At 42.6% G+C, this 23,379-nt stretch overlaps 1 protein-coding gene across 9 annotated transcripts in view; it reads right to left on the bottom strand.

The window, feature by feature from the left end:
- sema3d (sema domain, immunoglobulin domain (Ig), short basic domain, secreted, (semaphorin) 3D) overlaps nt 1-23,379 on the bottom strand; it is a 253,023-nt gene that overhangs the window by 105,129 nt on the left and 124,515 nt on the right. For all 9 annotated transcript variants that reach the window (XM_073066459.1, XM_073066460.1, XM_073066463.1 and 6 more), the window contains exon 3: nt 13,008-13,168. In XM_073066459.1, coding sequence (XP_072922560.1) covers nt 13,008-13,168 — 161 coding nt within the window. The remainder of the gene's footprint in view (nt 1-13,007; nt 13,169-23,379) is intronic.

The raw sequence follows: 23,379 nt of genomic DNA, 5'->3' as shown, positions 1-23,379 counted from the left end.
CTGTGTGGCTTAAGCACAGCTCCAACACCACATACAAGTTTGCTGATGACACCACTGTTGTGGGCTGTATGGGGGGGGGGGGGGTTGATGATTCAACGTACAGGAAGGAGATTGAAAACTTGGCTGAGTGGTGTAATAACAACAACCTCTCACTCAATGCCAATAAGACCAAAGAGCTGATTGTAGACTTCAAGGGAGGGAAACCAGGGGTCCATGAGCCAGTAATTATCAGAGGATCAGAGGTGGAGAGTCAGTAACTTCAAATTCCTAAGGAACTGTCCTGAACCCATCATATAAAAATAATTGCGAAGAAAGCACGACAGCGCCTCTACTTCTCCAGGAGTCTGTGGAGCTTTAGCATGTCATCAAAAATCTTGACAAATTGCTATAGATGTGAGGTGGAAAGTGTGCTGACTGGCTGCATTATGACTTGGTATGAGAACACCAATGCCATTGAGTGGAAAATCCCACAAAGGGTAGTAGATTTGGCCCTGTACGTCACAGGTAAAACTCTCCCAACCATTGAGGACATCTACATGAAACATTGCTGTAGAAAAGCAGCATCCATCGTCAAAGATCCTCACCATCCAGGCCAGGCTCTTTTTTCACTGCAGCCACCAGGTAGAAGGTACAAGGGCCTCAGGATTCACACCACCAGGTTCAAGAACAATCACTACCCCTCAACCATCAGGATCTTGAACAAAAGGGGATAACTACACTCATTTAAGGACCCTTTTATCTTGTTTTTTCATGCTCATTATTTATTGCTATTTATTTATATTTGCCATTTGCACAGTTTGTTTACAGTTAACAGTTCCTGATGTTTACAAATTACAGTTACTGTTCTATAGATTTTCTAAGGACGTCGGCAGAAAAAGGATCTCAGGGTTGTTTGTGGTGGCATGGATGTACTCTGATAATAAACTTGACTTTGAACTTTGAAAAGGAATAAAAAGAGAGTGTTCATGGGCCAAGACACGTCTGAAGATCTGAGGAGGAATGAAGCTGAAAGTACTGAGAACCAATATCCTGATACAATTATGAGGCCCATCAGTAGTTCTGTATTTTTAGGAATTTGAGGAGATTTGGTATCTCTTCGAAAATTATAGCCAACTTCTACAGATATATCATGGAGGATATTCTGCCTTGTTGAACCTTGGAGGCTCCAATGCACAGGATCGAAAGAGGCTGCAGAGGGTTGAAGACTCAACCAGTTCCACCTTGGCCACAACTCTGCACTACTGAGGACCGCTTCAAGAGATGGCATCTCCAGAAGGTGGTATCCATCACTAGGTACCCTCCCTATCCTCATCTCATCTCCCATTAGGGAGGAGGTACAGGAGCTTGAAGATCCACTCAACAATTCAGGAGCAGCCTAGTGTAATGTTGCTGTGGCGCCAGTGATCCAGGGTCAATTGTACAGCCGTCTGTGAGGAGTTTTTGTGTTCTCCCCATTACCACTTGGGTTTCCTTCAGGTGCTCTGGTTTTCCTCGACATTCCAAAGATGTATGGGTTAGCGGATTAATTGGGTGTAATTGGGTGGTGCAGGCTCGTTAGGCCGGAAGGGCCTGTTATCGTACTGTATCTCTAAATGAAATAAGCTCCTTTCCCTCTGCTATCAGATTTCTGAATGGTCCGTGAATTCTTGAACAGAAAAGACTATCAGCAGAATCTGCAAAACATGAATGTATTGATGACATCTCAACTTCAAGGTGTACATTTTCTAAACATAAGATCAGTAATTAGCCTCAGACTGAAGGAAGTCCTGCAAGCACGCTGGCAAAATTGAAACTGACACTGACACACACCGAATATTATTCTCAAACGCTGGTATTTTCTATATAATCCAAGATTCAAGATTCAAGATTGTTTAATGCCATTTCCAGTACACAAGTGTAAAGGAGAACAAAATAATTGTTACTCCACATCCAATACAGCCCAAAAACACAAGATAAAGAGCACAGTAATAATAAAGAAAACACAATAAGTCTAAATACCTGAGATAGCTTATATACATTGATTGATTGTATGTCTATAAATTAACGCTAGGCTCTACATAAGATGACCGACAGGAAATTATAAAGCAGTGGTGGAGCTAGCGATCAGCTTTACTTGGGGCAAGTAACTGTTTTTGACTGCATTGGCCCTGGCGTCGATGTGGCGCAGCCTCCTCCCTGATGTGAGTGGGACAAACAGTCCATGAGCAGGGTGTGTGGGATGGGATCCTTCATGATGTTACTGCTCATGGCCAAAGCCCCCACAGGACAAAAAGCTGAACAGAAAACCCTATTGTGATCTATTTGCAGATAGTATGTAATTGACCACATTATTCCAAAACATTATTGCAAACAACATTTCAATTACATATACTATGCATTGCCTCTTAATAACACACATCCTGTTGACAGAATAGATTTTTGTAAAAGAAATATTGGGCGTGAGCCAAAGGAAAATTGACCTGAGACATGAAATCTTTCTCCTTTCAATATATTCAATGTTCTTTCAATTTAAAGGCTTGCTCCTTGAACACACATTGCTGTTACTCGTATTTTAACTTCCTTCACACTCATGTGAAGGACAAAGAAATATTGTGCTTTTGGACGCTGACGCTGATTGCCCTTGGCACACAGTAGTTGGCATAATGTTGCAATCTAAATCAGCGGGATACTTTACTGAGGAGAACTGCAGGAAAATGAATGGGTTTATTGGGAGTGATAAAGTGTCAAAGGAAGCCTTTTACCAAGCTGCTTCGGTGCTAAATTCAAATGTGCTAAATTCTTTCACTTTCGAGGAAATATTGCATTTTCCTTTTCTTAGGCAGGAAAACCATCCAGAGTTTACTTCTAAAGTGGTTATAAAGTGAGGTTTATAGAACAGAAGGATATAATAAAACAGCTTAACGCAGCACTTTTCCTTAACTCTGTTCCTGTTCCCATGGAAATTTCAGGTGTGGCCTGGCCAGTGCTTTGTAAATTGCCACATTACATCTCAACTCTTAATTTCTCTGCTCCAACTTTCAGAATTCCTCTTTGTTATGTTTTGTACCTCCAAAATATAAAACTAATCAAAAGAAAAACATAAGGAGACCAGGACAAACATGCACTCTTTGTTTTTACGTTTAGCGAGGCGCGTTCTTATGATGTGGTGGCATAATGACGTATGTCATTCACGTACTTCTACATATAACCTGTAATGAATTATTTAAACAATAAAGAATGCTTAATCAAACAATGTTACTCAAATATTACTGAAATATTAAATGCATAGCATAGGAGAGTACGGCATAGTACAGGCTCTTCAGCTCATGGTGTTGTGCCAACTATTTAAATTTCTCTAAGATCAATCTAACCGCCCCTTCAACTTCGCTCTCCAACTTTCTACCATTCATTTGACTAAGAGTTCTTTCAATATCCGTAATGCATCAGACTCTACCCACCACCCCCAGCAGTGCATTCATTGCATCCACAACTCTCTGTGTAGAAACCTACCTCTGACATCCCCTCCCCTCCACCCTATACTTTCCTCCAAACACCTTAAAATTATGCCCTCTCATTTTAGCCATTTCCACCCTGGGCAGAAGTCCCTGCCTGTCCACTCTATTAATGGCTCTTGTCATCTTGTTCACCTCTATCAAGTCACCCCTCATCCTCCTTCACTCCAAAGAGAAAAGCCAACCTACCCTTATAAGACATGCTCTCTAATCCAGGCAGCATCCCGGTAAATATCTTCCGTACCCTCTCTGAAGCAGCTCCATCCTTCCTATAATGAGGTGGCCAGAAATATACACAATACTCCAAGTGTGGTCTGACCAGAGTTTCATAGAGCTACAACATTACCTCAAAGCTCTTGAACTCAGTTCCTTGAGTAATGAAGGCCAACACACCTTAGGCCATCTTGACATATGGAATGACTGTAAGACCGTATGTCATATGGTATTATAGAATCTAGAAGATCCACGTAGACAGAGCTTGAAGTTGGGATTGAAACCGAGTATCTGGAGAAGTGAGACCATAAGGCAAAGGAGCAGAAACAGACCATTCAGCCCATCGAATCTGCTCTGTCATTCAATCATTGCTGATTTATTTTCACTCTCAACCCCATTTTCCTACTTTCTTTCTGTAATTTTTGATGCCCTTACTAATCAAGAACCTATCAACCTCTGCTTTAATTATACCCAATGACTTAGCCTCCACAGCCGTCTGTAGCAATGAGTTTCACAAATTCACCACACTCTGGCTAAAGAAATTCCTCCTTATATCTGTTCCAAGGGATATCCTTCTATTCTAAGACTGTACCCTCTGGTTCTAGGCTCCTGAAACATCTTCTCCACACTTCTCTATATAGGCCTTTCAATATTTGATAGGATTCAATGAGATCTGCCCTCATTCTTCTAAACTCCAGTGAGTACAGGCCCAGAGTCAACAAACACTCCTCATACATTAACCCTTTGTTCCTGAGATCATTTTCATGAACTTCGCTGGACCCTCTCCAATTCCAGCATACCTTTTCTTAGATAGGGACCTAAAATTTTGGTCTGACCAATGCCTTATAAAGCCTCAGCATCACATCCTTGCTTTTATATTCTCGTCCTCTGCTCCATGTGTTACCCTGCTACTTATATTTACCTAAAACAAACTTGGAAGTGATGAGAAAGGAACCAACGATCAGACCTAACAGAGAAACAACTGGAAATATTTAATGTAGAGCTTGGTATGGTAATGATGGCTAGCACACACCTCAGAGGCAAAAGGCACTGGGTATAAACAAACCAAACAGTCAGCAGAGGATGAGAGACCACATTAAACTGATTGAGACTTCACACCAAGGCAAGGGAAAGTGGAAAGGGTACTGATCAGGAAAAACTACGTAAAGCTGAAAAGGGAGAGAACACACTTGAATTAAAATGGAAAAGGGAAATCATGCAAGGACTGACATATCAGTACTAAGACAAAGGTGACGTAGCCATGGATCCACTGAAGGAGATCAGAAGTGTGTGGGACTGGCATTAAAATTGTACTTATGTCTACGGGAAGCAGGGATCAGAACATCAGACAGAAAGAAACCAACAGTAGGTTTAATGCACAGAACCCAAAGGTGAGTACTTTCTGCCCAGGGACCACCATGTAAGTACCATTACAAAGAAGGCAAGGCAGTGCCTCGAATTTTCTAAGAAATTTATGCAAATTCCCCATGTCATTGACCTTGACAAAAATTCAGGCTCCATCAGACATGAACTGGTGTGGATAACTTCACTCTCCTCAGCTCTGAACTGATTCAACATATCAGGCTCTTAAACCAGAGTGGATAACTTCACTCCCCTCAACTCCAAACTGATTCCACAACCGACAGACTCACTTTGAAGGATTCAACAACTCATGTTCACAGTATTATTTATTTATATTTATTATCTTGTTATTTTTTATATTTGCAGTGTTTGTCTTTTTTTTGCACATTGGTTGTTTGCCATTCTTTGTAGTTTCATTTTGATTCTATTGTATTTATTTGTTCTGCTGTGAATGCGGGCAAGAAAATGAATGTCAAAGTAGCTTATAAAGACATACACATACTTTGATAACAAATTTACTTCGAACTTTGAAGCTAGGCTCTGGACTTTACCAGTGGATAAAGAAGGAAGAACCAGTCCTGGCTGTATTAAGAACCCCTGTTCCTTCTCCTGAAATTTGATTCCACAAAGACACCAGAACTGAATGCTGTAAGAGGCGTTCCCTGCACCAAATAAACCTTTATCATCAAAAATCCTTGTTCTGCCTTTAAGATGACCTGATACAATCCTCCGTTTGAAATTCAAACTCACAAGGTTATTAATGAGAACTCCGAGGCTGAAAATTTAGTGAGGCGGGGAGGGGTCTGTGGTAACAGTGGGAAAGAATGGTTTGCTTTTATGCAACACCTCATTGTTGAGACAGTTCACATCATTATTCTCTTCCTGCTACACTGGTTCTCTCCAATGTAAATACAGATCTTCTCCAATGTAAATAGAGGTCTTAAATATTAACTTAAGACCTCGCCCATCTCCTGTGGTTCCACAGAGAGAACATACTGATCTCTAATGGGATCTATTCTCTCCTTACTTTCTCTTCTGAGCTCAATATATCTGTACATTCTTTATCTGCCAAAACTGTACATCACAGGAATATCTCACCTCACCATCAGCAGTGGTGGCGCCATGCCATGGTAGTGCAGAAGTTAGAGCAACACTATTACAGCTCGGGGCCTCAGAGTCCAGAGTTCAATTCCAGTGTTCTCTGTAAGGAGTTTCTCTACGTCCTTCCTGTGGAAAGCCCGGGCTTTCTCCTCATCCTCTGGTTTCCCACAGCCCAAAGACATACCATGTAGCTTCACTGTACATTATCTCGTGATTATGTCAGGGTTAAACGTGGATTGTCGGGCAGCATGCAATGAACAGTAGGAAGGGCCTAATCTGCACTGCATCCCTAAATAAATAATTAAATAAGTACCGGGGGAAGATTGTCTCAAGAGGGTAATGTGGATCATGCCATCTTCTTGCAGCTACTATCAAGCAGGAGGGAAGTCTCATACCATCAGGTTCAAGAACAGCTACTTCCCCTCAACCATTTGATACTCGAACCAACCAGCAAAACCCCAATCATGACCTCATTAGAGCAACACTGTGACCTCATAGATCATGTTGCACTAAATTGACTGTTCTTTTGTTCTAGTTGCGTTAATTTTTTGTGTTTTATTTATGTCATTTTTTACTTTGAATGCTGTTTTTCTAGTGCTATGGGCCTTTGTCCTTACCGGTGGGGAAGTTTGGGAGGTTCTGCTGGAGTAGTCAATATGTTTAGTAGCTGGAACTACGGACAGCCACAATGTGGTGGTGGTGGAGAGAGCGAACATTCGGAGTGGTGATGAGAGGTTGGTTTGCTCCAAGTGGTAGAATATTCCCCAGCGTTATTGGAAATCCGGGATAGCTGGATGGAGATATCCCTCTGCCAAAGGATGTGAAAGGAGATCCCGCCACTAGCCTGTAGGTCAAAGTACAGCCCCTGCGTAGCACCTCAACCCCTCTGTCCAGGGTCACATGAAGCCATAGGAGCTGGTGATGGATGATCATACGAATAGCTGGTGCATATCACAAGTCCTGGTTATGCAACCACTGATGCCAGGAAATCTCTGAAGAGCACTGATAAACCATCGTGTAAAGACACTGCCCAGAAGAAGGCAATGGCAAACCACTTCTGTAGAAAAATTTGCCAAGAACAATCATGGTCAAGGATAGACCATGTTCGCCCACGTCATGCAATATAGCTCATAACCAATGAATGATTGGAAATGCGCCATACAGGCCAATGGAGAGTGACCCTCGTACCTTGAGCTGTGCCCCGTTGGAGGATGGAATGACGGTGGGGTGTCAAAAAGTGCGACATTGACTCCACAATACTGTTCCTCTGACCCGTTCTGGGAGTGTGGTTTTGCACGACTGAGTCAGTGATGTTTTTGCTCATTGACAAATGCCAGGGAGACTCAGTGATGTGACACCATTGTCTGGAGTCACTCTCAGCCTGGTGAGATGCTCCGAATGTCCGAATGACCAGGAAACGTGTTTCCACAAAGGCCAAAGGTGAAAAGTTGCCTGATCCCTTTTGTCCTGTGATATTCGGACCTCTACCTTCCACACCTGCCTATTTAGTCAAAGTCAACGTAAATTTATTGTCTAAATACTTATTTGTCACCATGCACTACTTTGAGATTAAGTTTTTATGGACATTTGCAGGAAAATAAAGAAATAGAATTTATGAAAAACTCTACATAAGAAAATACTGACAACCAACCAACATGCAAAAGAAGACAAGTTTTGCAAATAAAATATATGATACTGAGAACGTGAGCTGTTAACTCCTTGAAAGTGAGTCTTCAGTGTTGAGCTGAGTGAGCACAAAGTACACTGCAGATGCTGTGGTCAAATCAACATGTACAAACAAGCTGGATGAACTCAGCAGGTCGGGCAGCATCCGTTGAAATAAGTAGTCAAAGTTTTGGGCCGAGACCCTTCGTCGGGACTGAGTGAGCTGAGCGAGGTTATCCGCGCAGGTCAGGAGCCCGATGGTTATCTCCCTTCTGACAGTGGAGGATTCCCCCAATGTATTGAGGATGAATCAAATGTTCTTTAAGCAAAGGCAGCACTCTGCCAAGCTGACAGCTTGAGACGAATCAGATTTGATCTTCAGTCCCTGCAGAGTTGGATCAACTCAGTCAGAGGACCAGTTAAGTGTTGTGATTGCCTCACATCCCAGGGGTTAGCGAATGAAGGGAATAAACTAATAAACCATTTCCATCATTTGCTCTCATTGGAAAAAGTGCATGTTTACATTGGCTAAAATATGAACTGAACTGTTTGGTTAGTTGGGAGAGGTACCAGTGGGCTTCTGCCATCCACGGAATTGCAGCCAAAACAAATCTCTCTTGGCCAATAGTTGTACCTGGAATTTACAGCGGAAAGGCCACCATACACTAACATTGTGTCCAGAATCACCAGGGATCTCTGTGACATGGACAACGGAATTCAGAAATACCCTCGGAAACGAACGTTGCACGGGGAACCTGGAGCAAGACCAGTGTGAGCCAATTTTTCCAAAAGGCAGATTAAAACCGGTCACCCAGTCATTTGGAGTGGCCCTTGGTTTTAGATGCTGTCATACAAGATCAAGTTGGGCAGTGAGGAGAGTTAATATGAGAGTTAATATAATTCTGTGTGACATTTTCTACGCACTACCTGTAAAATGTAATCTTCTGAAACTGTTTCTCAGTGGAATGAGAGCTGTTAGCAATTTTTTTTCGGACGTGATCCTCATAAATGTACAGTTTATATACACATTGTCAGTGAAAGCACATCACATTATGACAAACCAGGCCTGGATTTTTTTTTAAAATAAACTTTACATTGAATTACTTGCTAAATACTTCATGAAAACTTCGGCAACTTCTATACTTTTTAATCTAAACAACGTCGAAGATTTATTGATCAAAATCATTGGTCCTCAACAAATAAACTGTGATTCTCGATTTTGCAATGACAAATGACAGTGAAACTACTGGTGTTCACCAAGGTTACCTGGAAGAATTACCCTCTTCTATGGTGCACATTACTGAAAATCCCATTGAAATTGCATTGCTTTATGAGGTCACTAAATTAAAGAGACATCCTGAAAATTACTTCTTACATAGTTCAGCCTGGACTAGATGGGCCAAAGGGTCTATTTCTGTTCTGTTGTGCTCTGTGTGAAGTCTATTTCTCTTAATGTCATCTGCAAATTTCCATGAATAAAAAATATGGAAAATAATGTAGTAGAATTTTTTGTGATGTTTCAGCATTACCCTTAACTTCAAAACTGTACCGCAATCTTGACTTCACTCTTGGTAAAATGTTTAGAAGTTCATTAAAGAGCAAAGGACATAGAACATAAAATATTATAGCACAGTACAGGCCCTTTGGCCCACGATGTTGTGTCAGCACTTTAATCTACTCTAAAATCAATCTAACCCTTCCCTCCTACATGGCTCTGCATTTTTCTATCATCCATGTGCCTATCTAAGAGTTAAAGTTAGAGCTTTTTACTTCCTGTTTCGATACCTGTAAGAACTCTTATTTTTTTGATCAGGCTGCCTGGTTGCGTCATTTTCTATGGAAAAATCATCAGAAGAGACAGGGAAGCCCACTCTTCTAAGATGGTCAGGTGTTGGTTTGCAGCTTGAGGTCACAGAGAATTTTACCCTAAACCACAGTCCACCAAGTTTGAAATTTTTCTGATTCTTATCTTTACTTCATGGAATATAATTTCTTCCAGGACTACCTTCAATACTTCATCTGAAGTTCGATACTTGTGTAAATGCATAAAAAAGGTCAAATTCTTCCAGCAATCGAGCAGTAGACAGCACTTAGAAAATAATGTCTGACTGTAATTGATACAAACTACATCGAAAGACAGGGCAGATGAGGTTGTCACACTTTCTACGCCTTCTGTCTCTAGATGGTTTATTCATGGGTCATATTTCCATCTTCCTTTCACTCTTCATGCAAACTCACACTATATTCTGCAAACTTTGAAAAGAAATCTGAACGTTGCCAATGGTTTTGTTCTAGTTCTGGAAAAGAAACACTCCTTCACCCCATTGCATCCAATCATCAAACAAGAGGTCCTCATTGTATTTGAAATGTCCCATTGCAACAGTGAACCTCATGATACATTTGAACTTAACTTGGCAAATCTTCAAAAATTAAATTATAAAGAAATTGTTAAGCTTTAATTGCCAAGGTTGCTAGCTTATTAAATTAACCATAGTTTTCTGAATATTTGGCAGGGCAGTGGTTAACAGTTGCTCACTAATCAGCAGATTAATGAATTATTTGGATTAATTGGGTTCACAGGAATTGGAAATGACTCTCTGCATACCAGACTTTGATATCCCCACCAGGTTTCAAACCCCTTCTGTCAGTTATCCTAAGACTCAAATGTGAACCCAGACAGAAATCCATCTAATTGGAATCTTGGTTAGAATACATTATGTAGTTCATTTTTTTTCCTGCAGGATTCATACCTGACCAAGAAGGGCAGGGTTCCAAACTGCTCTGGAACTGAGTGACTCACTTAGTCAGTCCAAAAGGGGAATTAACAGAAAAGATTTATGAGGATGTTTGCCAGGACAAGAGGAGCTGACTTCTAGAGAGAGGTTGAGCTGGCTTAGTCTTTATTTCTTGGAGTGTAGGAGACTGATGGGTAATGTTAAAGGGGAGCATAGGTAGGTTCAAAGTTCAAAGTTAACTCTCTGGAGAAGATAAATTACAGAATTGTATTGAACATGCTTATTTGACAATAAATTGAACCTTGAGTTAACTCATTACCAAAGTTACCATATATATGTCACCATATACAACATTTCCATGGGCATTCACAGTAAATACAAAGAAATTCAATAGGATTAATGAAAGGGTTCACAAACAAAACAGGCAAACAACCAAAGACAACAAACTGCAAATACAAAAAGAAAAAAAACCCAAAAAAGTAAATAAATAATCAATAAATATCAAGAACTTGAGATGAAGAGTCCTTGAAAGTGAGTCCATAGGTTGTGGGAACAGTTCAGTGAAGTTGAGTGAAGCCATCCCCTTTGTTTCAAATCCTGATGATTGAGGGGTAATAACTGTTCCTGAATCTGGTGCTGTGAGTCCTGAGGCTCCTGTACCTTATTCCTATGGCATCAGGGAGAAAAGAGCCTGGCCTGGGTGGTTGTGTCTTTGATGATAGATACTGCTTTCCTGCAACAGAACTCCTTGTGGGTGTGCTCAGTAGTGGGGAGGGCTTTACCTATGATGGACTGGGCTGTAAGTCTTACAGCCCAGTCAGGAAATCAAGAACTAAAGGTCACAGGAGAAATAATTAAGAGGAACCAGAGGAAAAAGTGTTTCACAAAGAGTGTTGTCAGGATATGGAATGAGGTGCCAAAGGAAGTGGTTGGAGCAGATACATTAACAACATTTAAAAGACACTTGAATATGGATGGGAAAGGGTTAAATGGATATGGGACAAACACAGGCAAATGGGACCAGCTTAGATGGACTTTTTGGTTGGCATGTACCATTTGGGCCGAAGGGCCTTTCCCAGGCAGTAAGACACTATGACTGCAATAATCAGCCAGACTGCTCTGCATAGTTCACATTTCACCCTTCTTCCTTCTGACAGCACTCAGCCGTGAGGTCAGCAACACCAACGATCTGAGACTGGAGCTATACATTAGCTGGTCCGGGTAAGGATATTAGTGGAAGAGAAGGATGTGGGGGAAAATGGATAATTCTGTGATCATTTTTACTTTTCCAGGGCCTTTAATACCTGATATCTGGGAGTTAAACACTAGCTATATGATTCACTAAAACATGGATACCTGGCAAGCTAGAACTCAGCCAAAGTCATTATAAGAAAGATGTGGAAGCTTTAGGAGGGGCTTTCCCAGATTTACCAGAATGATGCCTGGATTGTATAGAACGTCATATGAGGATAGGATGAGTGAGTGGGGCTTTTCTCTTTGGAGTGAAGGAGGATGAGAGATGTATAAGGAAATAAAGGCATGGATAGAGTGGACAGTCTGCACCTTTTCCCCAGGGTGGAAATGGTTAATGTGAGAGGGCACAATTTTAATATGACCTGGAGGGAAGTGTAGAGGGAATGTTAGAAGTAGGTTTTTTGGAGGGTGAAATGCACTGCCAGGGGTGGTAGTAGAGGCAGATACATTAGGGACATTTGAGAGACTTTTAGATAGGCACATGGTTGATAGAAAAATGGAGGGCTGTGTGGGAGGGAAGGATTAGATGGATCTTACGGTAAGTTAAGGGGTCAGCACAACATCACAGGCCTGTACAGTGCTGTGACGATCTGTGTTCTAAAATGTAGTGAAATTGTCCAAATCCATGATGAGGTCTGACGAGTTCCTTGACTAAACTTACCTTGACATGATAAAAAAATAGTTAAGCTTAGCGACTGTGTGGTTTACTGTGGGTAAACTCCTTACCTGGGTCTGCTGGGGATTTACCTCAGGGTTCTGCCCAATTTGGTGTAATTTATGATGTGGGACAAGGCTACAGAAGAGGATCATCCCTGTTTGCACTTCCTGACTTTCCTGATACAGGAGAGACAGTGCAGCTTTCCTCAGCCATACAGGTGGAGCTACGTCAGTAAAAAGAGCTTGAGGGACCTATTTCCAATGTGTTCTGCTATTTCTAGCTGATTCCCTCGCCCCAGCACTTCTCCCCATCCTCGTACCCCCTGCATGTTAGCACTTTTAAACCACTGATCTGAATTTTAAATATAGTCAGCAACCTAGCATGTCCAGACTTAGACCATCACAGCCCTCTTCGATGAGCTCTGGGGCAAAGGGGGATGACTTTAAGCACAGCCCAAGAAAATTAAGGGCATTTGCCTTCAGTCCTGAATGTGACTAAAGCCAGAGGTGACCAACGATGTTCTCTCACCTTCCGTATGTTTTTGTTGAGGTTGTCCAAGTTGAGCAGGAAGATGTGATCCTTGGCTCCCAGGAGCAGTTTCCCTCTCTCCTCATCTATCAGAATAGTTTGAAAATCAAAGCCCTCGGCAGATCCCAGGAATGGAATGCAGCTGTTTGAGATCAGCAGATCTGTGGGGAAGCAACAGAAGAACGTTTTTAGATCTCTCATGTGTCTTTTCTACAAATACAGTCGCACCTCATGCTTATGGGCAGTGTGTCTGCAAACTTTTAGTCGTTAAAACCTGCGTTTTTGCATTTCCCGACTTTCCCTGGCAGGAGGGACAGTGCACCCTTCCTCAGCCATACAGACGGAGAAAAGTTGATAAGGAGAGCTAGCGGGATCTTCGTTGAGTTAGGGAGTATCTCCACTGTGGTGTATCGAGGGCAGGGAGTTGGTGTGGTGTCAACGGTTTGATCGGGGTACCACTTCACGGGCATCAAGTGGCCACATCACCCACACCTCAACTGGATCTGGTCTGGAGTCACCCATCTCTTTCGAGGCAGGCGAGACCTATGCATGACACCTTTAGGTCCTGGGCGAGCTCTCCGCTGATTGGATGGAGGTTCTGGTCCAACCTTCATTGCGTTCATCATCTATGTCAAATTTCACGATGCGAGTAACAGGACCGACCATGGGGGTTCGGGAGGTGATCTGAGTCCACACACAATTACTGACAGCATCAAGCTATTGCAGAGCACACCAGCAGTTCCACATCATTAAGAATTTGAGGTTTGTTAAGTTACCAAAGACTCTTGCAAATTTCCATAGATGTACCCTGAGGAGTATTCGAACTGATTGCTTTCCATTTGCACTATTTATTTATTTGGTTGTTTTGATTACATACTCTCATTGTTATTGATAGTAATTTTTAGATATTACACTCTACTGTTGCCCCAAAACAAATTTCACGTCATATGTCAATGATAATAAACCTGATTCTGGTTCAGAGTTTTCAGTTTGCTCACTTGTTCTTTTGTCTGTGTGACAGACCCCACCTTTAATGTATTTCAGTGCTGATTGACAGATCTGAGGTTCAGGATGTCAGTGTGACAACCACAGACATCAGAAACTAAAGCAGGTATTTCAACATGCGTACCCTTCGGATTTAACATCATGTGCACCTTTCAAACGGCCCATTGTCTAGCATCTGACAAGGGGCTATCAGGTGCTCAGATAAGGTTAACCAGCAAAGCGGCGAACACAATGCCCACTTCCTTCCAAATGATCGTGAATATTAGATTTCCTGCAGTGTGTCTGAGGCTGTCAATCAGCACTGGTAACTGAGAGAGGAAAGCACAACGGAGAGGTAATGGGAAAAGAGGAATTGTACAGCAGGATTACTCCTGTGTCACGCACGACGGGCATTGGCTCATCCTGTTGACCAGTTTAACCCCAGAGTAAGGGTCTTCCTGCTCCCACAACAGCTTACAGTTACACACTTCCTGCCTCACCCACTTGTCTCTGCTGTTTGGACCTCAATAGAATCTCTATTCAGCAAACACCATACCATTTCTCTCAGACAGAAAGAACTGAATTTCACCTTGCAGATGAGTGAGTGGAGGAACGTTCAGGGGGAGATAATAGAGGTAGTTTTTTTTTTACACAGAGAGTGGTGAGTAGCTGAAACACACTGCAGATGCTGATATAATAGGGACTCATAAGAGACTCTTAGGTGGGTACATGGATGTAAGAAAAATAGAGGGTTATGGTTTATGGAGAAGGGAAGGGTTAGATTAATCATGAGGTAAGTTAAAAGGTTGGCACAACATTGAGAACCAAAGAGCATGTACCCTACAGGACTAGTCTTTATTCTATCATGTATTGTCACTAATGTTGTATTTCGAGAGATGATTATGAAACTATTTTGTACAAAAGGGAAAGCACCCCACAAGCAGGGATAAAGTCACTAACTGGTATCGTCTGAGAGATAGACAACCAAGCCAACAGGCAGGACCTCCCTGTCCTTCTTCAAATCAGTTCTTCAGGATCACATCCACCACAGTACAGAATAGACACACCTTACAGATGAATCAGCTTACAATCCAGCCATTTTAGACCAGCCACACCCACTGTTTTTGCATTTCAAACATAGAAATCACTGTCGGGGGTGGTGGTAGAGACAGATACATTTGAGACATTTAAGAGACTCTCAGAAGGGCACATGGATGATGGGAAAATGGGGGGCTATGTGAGAGGGAAGGTTAGATTGATCTTGGAGTAGATTAAAAGGTTGTGGGCCGAAAGGCCTGTATTGTGCTGTAGTGTTCTATGTTGCACATTCTGAACACAAGGCATCTTTGAGATGGCAGCTCTACTGCAGTACGGCACAGGAGATCTGACCTGATTACGCGAGCAAGAGTCTGGAAATGGGATAAAACCTTCTAACCCAGAGAGGGTGGGTGACATCCAGCGCAGCAGGGTCAACATTAATCATGCACAGGATGCGGGATTGGAAAATGTAGAGAAACCAAAAACGTGTATGAATGAAACTAAAAAAAAATGCAGAAAATCATGAACTGGTGATCAATAAAATCACAGTAAAATTCTGCTGAGCATTGTGGGTAAGCTATGGTGGCACCAGCATGTGTGGCAACTCTTGTAGGCTGCCCCCTGCCCCCTGCCCCCGGCACATCCCTAAATCGTGTTGGTTGCTAACACAGATTTCACTGTGTGTTCTAATGGACGAGATTAATAAAATGAATATAAATCTGAACCTAACTGTGGCATGAAAATATTCTTGTACTGCATGCAAATGTTTGATGTTGAGTCTCTTAGTTTCAAAGACACACCTTCCACATTTCGGTGGACAGGATTCGGAATGCGGTAATAAATGTGAGCAATCGGTGATCTTTAATCTGTTCAATCAACCTGAATCAAGCAAGTCAACTTTGTGTAAACCTCTGCCTGAAAGAACCTCTCCCATTGAAGCAGATGATAAATACTATCATTAGCTCACGACATATTATTGACAACCTACACTTTTGAATATTCTACTATCAGCAAGTCCTTCAGATAGAGTCCAGTCCTGACGAAGGGTCTCAGCCCAAAACATCGAGTGTTGGTTCCCCTCAGTGCATTCTACCTAACCTGCTGAGTTCCCCCAGCATTTCGTGTCTGTTACTCTGGATTTCCAACATCTGCAGGACCTCTTGTGTGTTTAGCAAATCATTCAGCACTACAGTTCCACAAGAACTCTTGTGCTACTCACTTGTCAAACAATACATTATAGGTAGTGAAACCTCATAATTTCTCAATCTCAGGAAATTTAGCACATGTGCTTCAAGGCTTTGACATTTTGCAGTGATGTTATTTTATGGAATCTTTAATCTTCCTTTTGTAATCATTAACAGGTGCCTGGTTCCTTAGTGCTTTGTTAGTACAGTTGGTGCTCTGCAGACTGAGAAGAATTATAATCAAAAACAATGATAAAAAAAACTAATTATAGAGTTTCCTGTGCACAGACTGAAGCATTGAATTTTCTGTCTTAGAATTGTGTCAAATTAATCTGGAAGGAGTGGATTTATGATTAAGAGCAGTTTGATGTTAATTATGAATAGTATCGTCAAATTGTTCATTTACCTATGAAGAACGTGTGCTCAGTGGCCACTTTATTTGTTACCTCCTGTACCTAGTAAAGTACCCATGGAGTTTCTGTTCATGGTCTTCTGCTGCTGTAGCCAACAAAATACAACGTGCTGTGCATTTGAAGATGTCCTGCTGCACAGCACTGTTGTAACCTGTAATTATTTGAGTCACTGTCACCTCTCTGTCAGCTTGAACCAGTCTGGCCTTTCTCCTCTGGCCTCTCTCATTAACAAGGCCTTTTTGCCTACAGAACTGCCATTCGCTAGATTTTTTTTGTCCTTTGCACCACTCTCTGTAAACTTGAAAATCCCAGGAGATCAGCAGTGTCTGGGATACTCAAACCCCCCCATCTGACACCAACAATAATTCCACCATCAAAGTGACTTAGCTCACATTTCTTCCCCATTCTGATGTTTGATCTGAGCAACAACTGAACCCCTTGACCATGTCTGCACTGAGTTGCTGCCACATGATTGGCTGATTACATATTTACAGTAATAAGTAAGGTGTACCTAATAAAGTGGCCACTGAGTGGACACTGTCACCTATTTGTTGCAGGGTTGACATTGATTCACCTTTTTTTAAAAAAAAAGAATTATCATCATTAAAATCATCTTGTCCTAAACCCACAGTCACATCTGTCAAAACCCGCTGCAGATTAACATCCAGTCAATGGACCAAAGCACATTCTCGGTGCAGTCAGATCTTGAGATTCCTGTCACATCTATCACTCTCATTTCTCTTTCCAGAGGCACGGTCTTGGCTGTGGACATTGACAGGCAGGCATCCCGCTCAAGCAACCTCCTCCTTACTCGAGGACAGCTGTCTTTTAGAGAAATATGCAAAGCATTTAATGAGAAGGGATGGTGATGAAATTCCTGGCACTGAAAGAACTGGTGACTCAGATTCTTGGCTCTGCACCCAAAGGTGTTCGCAATTCTAACCAGTAGCACAGAAGTGACGAGGTTGAATAAACACTTGCAGAACCTGGTGAACTTTCCAACCGTTGTGATGCAAACCTCATCTACTTATTTATTGACTCAAAATAGTGGGACATCCCCTTAGAACAGAGATGAGGAGGAATTTCTTTATCCAGAGGGTGGTGAATCTGTGGAAATCCTTACCACGGATGTCTGAGGAGGCCAAAACATTGAGTATATTTAAAGCTGAGACTGATAAGTTCTTGATTAGTAAGAGTGTCAAAGATTACGGGGAAAAGGCAATGGCGGAGAAGACTCATTGGTCCAAATGGCCTAATTCTGCTCCTGTGTCTTATGGCAAGTGTTCAGCACATACATGTCATTAACAGAATACAGTAACTCTTGAAGGCCTGATGTGAACATGGTGTGAGATCACAGGACATCAGAATACTGCTGAGAGGGTCACCAGGGTCTCCTGCACCCCCATGCGATATTTATCACCAAGAGGATCACCGTGGTCTCCCCCCCATGTGATATTTATCACCAAGAGGATCACCGTGGTCTCCCCCCACCATGTGATATGTACCACCGAGAGCATCACCAGAGTCTCCTGCACCCCCATGCGATATTTATCACCAAGAGGATCACCGTGGTCTCCCCCCCATGTGATATTTATCACCAAGAGGATCACCGTGGTCTCCCCCCCCCATGTGATATTTACCACCGAGAGCATCACCAGAGTCTCCTGCCCCACTCCATGTGATATTTACTGCCAAGAGGATCACTGGGATTCCACCCCCCTCTTTTGTGACATTTACCAGGAACAAAGGGTCTGAAGTATTGTTGAGAAAACCCTACCACCCATCCCACAATCTCCTTGACCCATTACCATCAAGGAGGAGGTACAGCAGCATCAGGACCAGGACTGCCAGACTGGGTAACAGCTTCTACCCTCGGGCTGTGAGACAAATGAATACCTTGCCACCACAGAGATCTCGTCACTAGAAGAACGAGCTGTTTACTGTTTACCTGTGCTGCGAGCTACATGCATTTTGAATTATAGTTTATTAACTTTTTTGAGGTAATATTTTGCTGTGTGTGATATATGTTTTGTGGGTGCACTAGGGTCTGGAGGAGTGATGTTTGATTTGATTGTATATGCGTACAGTCAGATGACAAAGAACCTGAACTTGACCTTAAATGGACCCCTTCAATGTTTGAAAGAAGTGTACACGGAGGTGGACAAAGAGAAAACTGAGGAAGTCACATTCACTCCTCCTACAGGCCTCTCAAGGTGACAGCCTAAAAAAGATTCACCAGGAATGAAGAAATTGCTCTATCACATGGCTAAAGAAATTAGATCAATTCTCTTTGGAGTTTAGAAGAGTACAAGATATTGGCCAAAATGTCAGCTACCACTTTCTCTCCACTGAGGTCCTGCAGCTGTTTGGTTTCTGGCACCACATCCTAGTACCTGCTGACTCTTGTGTTGATGTTTCAAAGAGTTCACTGTGAAAACTGGCAGATAGAAAGCAAAGGAGAGTGTGAGGATGCAGGAAGAGCAGTGGTGAGGGAAGTAACAGATCCATTACACGCACACGCACACACACACTCGCACACACACACACACACGCACACACACGCACACACACGCACACACACACACACACGCACACACACACACACAACCAATATGCAAAAGAAGAAAAACTGTGTAAATAAATAATAATAATAACAATAATATAAAAAACTTGAAACATTTGACATCCTGTGCAGCATTAACAACAGTGCAGGGCAATGGCTCCAAAATAGAGGCACACAAAACTGAGTAAAGATAGGAGAACACTGAAACGGCAGGAGATTGGGGAAAAAAATTGAAATGTAAGAGCAGAACTAGCCCACGTAATGGAGTATAAAATGGATGAACCAAGCAAGAAAGTTAAGAGAAAAGCTAAGGAAATACTAGGGAAGGATAAGGTCAATACAAGATACCATCACCCTAACAAAAGCAATGTAGAATTCATAGATACACTAAAACAAAAACTTGGTGCATACAAAATCAGACTAAATAGATACATGAAATGAAGAAAAAAGAGGAAAGCAGAACTTACAGTTCAGAAACAATGAAAAAAGTTTATACAGGACATTGAAACTAAATTCAACATGCCAAAATGTCACCAAGCCTGGCGGAAAATTACCAACAAACACAGAAATAATGAACTTTTGGTCTAATATCTGGTCAAACAAGGCGATACAAAATCAAGAAGCAAGCTGGATTAGGGAGGGAAAAAGAACACACACACACACACACACACACACACACACACACACACACACACACACACACACACACACACACACACACACACACACACACACCTCACATGTAACACTTGCATAAATTCCACCTGTGCGCGCACACACACAGATCACACACGTATATACTCACATGTATACACAGAGGCACATCAATTTGCATATAGCACACTCACATGCTTAAACATGCACACAGACACGCACACACACACTCACTCGTAAACACCCAATGGAGAACAAACACAAAAGGTGATAGTTTTGCTGCTTGCCCAGCTGTTGATCTATTCTCTGTTTAAAAAGTTAATTTAGTAAATTTTGATTGGGGGAGGGAACAGCTCTAAGGAGAGAACGTTTTGTGGAGCATCAGGGACTGAGGGGAGGCCTGACAGAAGAGGAACGGATAGGGGAGATGATCAAGATCTTTTCCGCAGGATGGAATTGCCAAATACATGAATTAGAGGTGAGATGGGAGTTTACAGGTGTAGAGGGCATGTTATTTTGTTTTGTGGTGGGTCCCTGGAACAGGCTGCCAGTGGTGGAGGCAGATGGAAGAGGGTGTTTAAGAACATTTCGGCTGGACAAGTCAACATGCAGGGAATGGAGGGATCAGCATCACGTGCAGGCAGAAAGAATCAGGTCTGCACCGGCATTGTGGGCTGTGCCTGTGCTGGACTGTTCTACATTCAATATAAAATTGTATAACTTGGCAACAGAAGGCAAGAATCCTTCTAGATAGTAATTTCAAAATTCAAAAGACTTTTCAAATGTAAAATTTGTTGCCACGTCCAAGGCAGAGACAAAAAGAGGTTTAGTCTGTCAAGGAATCAGGGGTGACGGGAAATAAGGAGGGAGGTGAACGAGGGCCAGGATCAGACCAGCTGTGATCCTGTTGAACAGTGGGGGCAGGTTCAAGGGTCTCAGTGTCTGATTCCTGTTCCTGTCTGTTTTATGTTTCTGAACGAGAGGATAGGTGAGACCTCCAGCCCAGCAAGAGCCTCAGATTGCTCCAGTGACCGCGGCTCCCTGCCCCGCCATCGTCATCGGTCAGTGATGCGTGAATGAGAAAGGCAGCCACTTCATGGGAAGTCGGTATATTTAATTATGCAGTCACTTGTGAGAGTTGGAGAAATATCTGCTGACCAATTCAGTCATCCCGGGCAGTATGTTAAAAGCAACCAGATTTTTAAACATTATCAGCCATCCAGGAAACCTGTGTGGGATTATTGAAGCTGGAATGTTGAAGAAGTGATATTTATTGACATGGAGGACCCCAGGAAATCTGACCACCACTGTTCACCAGCAATAAGGAACAATGATCTGAAGCACAGGCTGCAAAGATTTCAGTTTCCTTCAAGGTGGCTAAGGTGAGGGGCATAATTCTAAGGTGATTGGAGGAAAGTATGGGGGGGGGGGAATATCAGAGGTAGGTTTTGTTTTACACAGAGAGTGGAATGTGCTGCCAGGGGTGGTGGCAGACTCAGATACATTATAAACATTTAAGAATCTCTTAGAAGGGCACATGGATGACAGAAAAATGGAGGACTATGTGGGTAGGAAGGGTTAGATTTATCTTGGAGTAGATTAAAAGACTGGCCCAACATTCTGGGCCGATGGGTCTGTACTTTGCTGTATTTTTCTATTTTCAATGTTCTATATTTCAAATACAGCTTGGACAAAACTTTGATAAATTTAAACCTTACTGTGAACTGGTTTTCAAAACCCCTTGGAGTTATGAACAAGTCTCCACAGGTTCCAGTTGTTCAAGGAAGCGTTGGAACATGGGAGAAATTCGCTGTTCTTTGAAGCAGCTCGCTAGCGCCTACTATGGGCTGATGAAGCAATGGCAGTAATTGTTGTGGTGTGAGCGGAAGAGAGTGACCCACCCACCACCCCCACCATATGTACACAAACCCTAAGAAACATGCAAAGGTTCCAAAGATTCAAGGAAGAACTTTCACCCAGAGAATAGAAACATAGCAACATAGAAAATAGATGCAGGAGTAGGCCATTCGGCCCTTCGAGCCTGCACCGCCATTCAGTATGATCATGGCTGATCATCCAACTCAGAACCCTGTACCTGCTTTCTCTCCACACCCCCCTGATCCCTTTAGCCACAAGTGCCATATCTCTGATGGAGAATGATGGAGAGTTGGACCATGTTACTTTATGAGAGAAGGAAGCAGAGAGCCTCATTGCATTTTATAACTGAAGAGTAATAACTGGAAGACTATGGAATCAGGTCCAAACTTGGGCTTTCACTTGGTCACGCTGAATGGAAGAGGTCAATTCTGAGGCACAAGTTCTTCTTCGTCAGCCATTTTCTGTCAGGTGTGTTTCTACAGAAACCAAAAGACAACTCAACTCAGGCTGCTTAGTGACAGGGTCGTACAACAAGGCAACACACTCTTCAGCCTAACTAATCCATGTTGACCATGATATCAATCTCAGCTCATCCCGTTTGCCCACATTTACACTCAAACCTGAGTTTATTGTCATCTGCACAAGTCCATGTGTGCAGAGATACGATGAAAAACTTACTTGCAGTAACATCAAAGGCTCAGTGCATCAGATAAGCAGCACTCACAGGGAAAACACAAATTATACATACTATTTACAAGTAAACACAAAATACTTCATCTTAGTGCTAAGTGATTAAAGCGGTCATAGTGTTGCTAAACTGATAAGGGTTTTGCTAGTTGGTTTAAGAATCAACTGGTTGAAGGGAAGTAGATGTTCCTGCACCTGGTGGTGTGGGACTTCAGGCTTCTGTACCTCCTGCCCAATGGTGGCTATGAGGAGATGGCATGGCCCGGATGGTGGGGATCTTAGATGATGGATATTGCCTTCTTGAGGCAACACCTCCTGTAGATACTCCGGATGGTGGGGAGAGATTTATCAGTGATGTATTAGGCTGGGTTCACCACTCTCTGCAACTAACTGCTGCACCAGATGCGATGCAACCAACTGTATTCAGGCTGTATCTTTCTGTGTCACTGTGGAGATCCCTCTGCGTGATTTTCAGAGGTTCGCTGCTGACATTGGTCGGCAAGCAGAAAGCCTATGCAGCATCTTCGCCTCGCCCTTTGCTGGAAGGGTTAACACGCAGTCTGACAAGTGTGCCGTGATGTTCTCCCCCACCCCTGGAAGACTGCGCAGGAAAGCTAACATTATGGTTGCAATGTTCAGACTTCGTGAACCATGACTAGTCTGCATTGAAAGATTAATCCACTCAAGTCACTGCCGTCCAAGGGGACATCTGACTGGCTGTTTAACTTGTAATTAGGCTAACGACTGCTGGGCATAGTTACAGACAGTCCTCTGCTCCCAGTCACAAACTAAACGGCCGTCTTAATTGCCTACTGCAGGCTTACAGACATAAATGCTTCCAGGAGCGGCACAAGTCCGCAGCATTGTCCGGGTGTCCCCGAGAGGCACGGAGCGAGATTAAATAATCATCAGAACACAAGAGCTGCCAAATCCCCGAGAGGGGCACTGTAGGAGAAATCCAATCCTCTTTC

This window comes from Hemitrygon akajei, chromosome 14 (assembly GCF_048418815.1).
Source record: "Hemitrygon akajei chromosome 14, sHemAka1.3, whole genome shotgun sequence".
Lineage (NCBI taxonomy): Eukaryota > Metazoa > Chordata > Chondrichthyes > Myliobatiformes > Dasyatidae > Hemitrygon > Hemitrygon akajei.
Note: the sequence above shows the minus strand (reverse complement) of the source record. Positions and strands in the feature narration are given on the sequence as shown.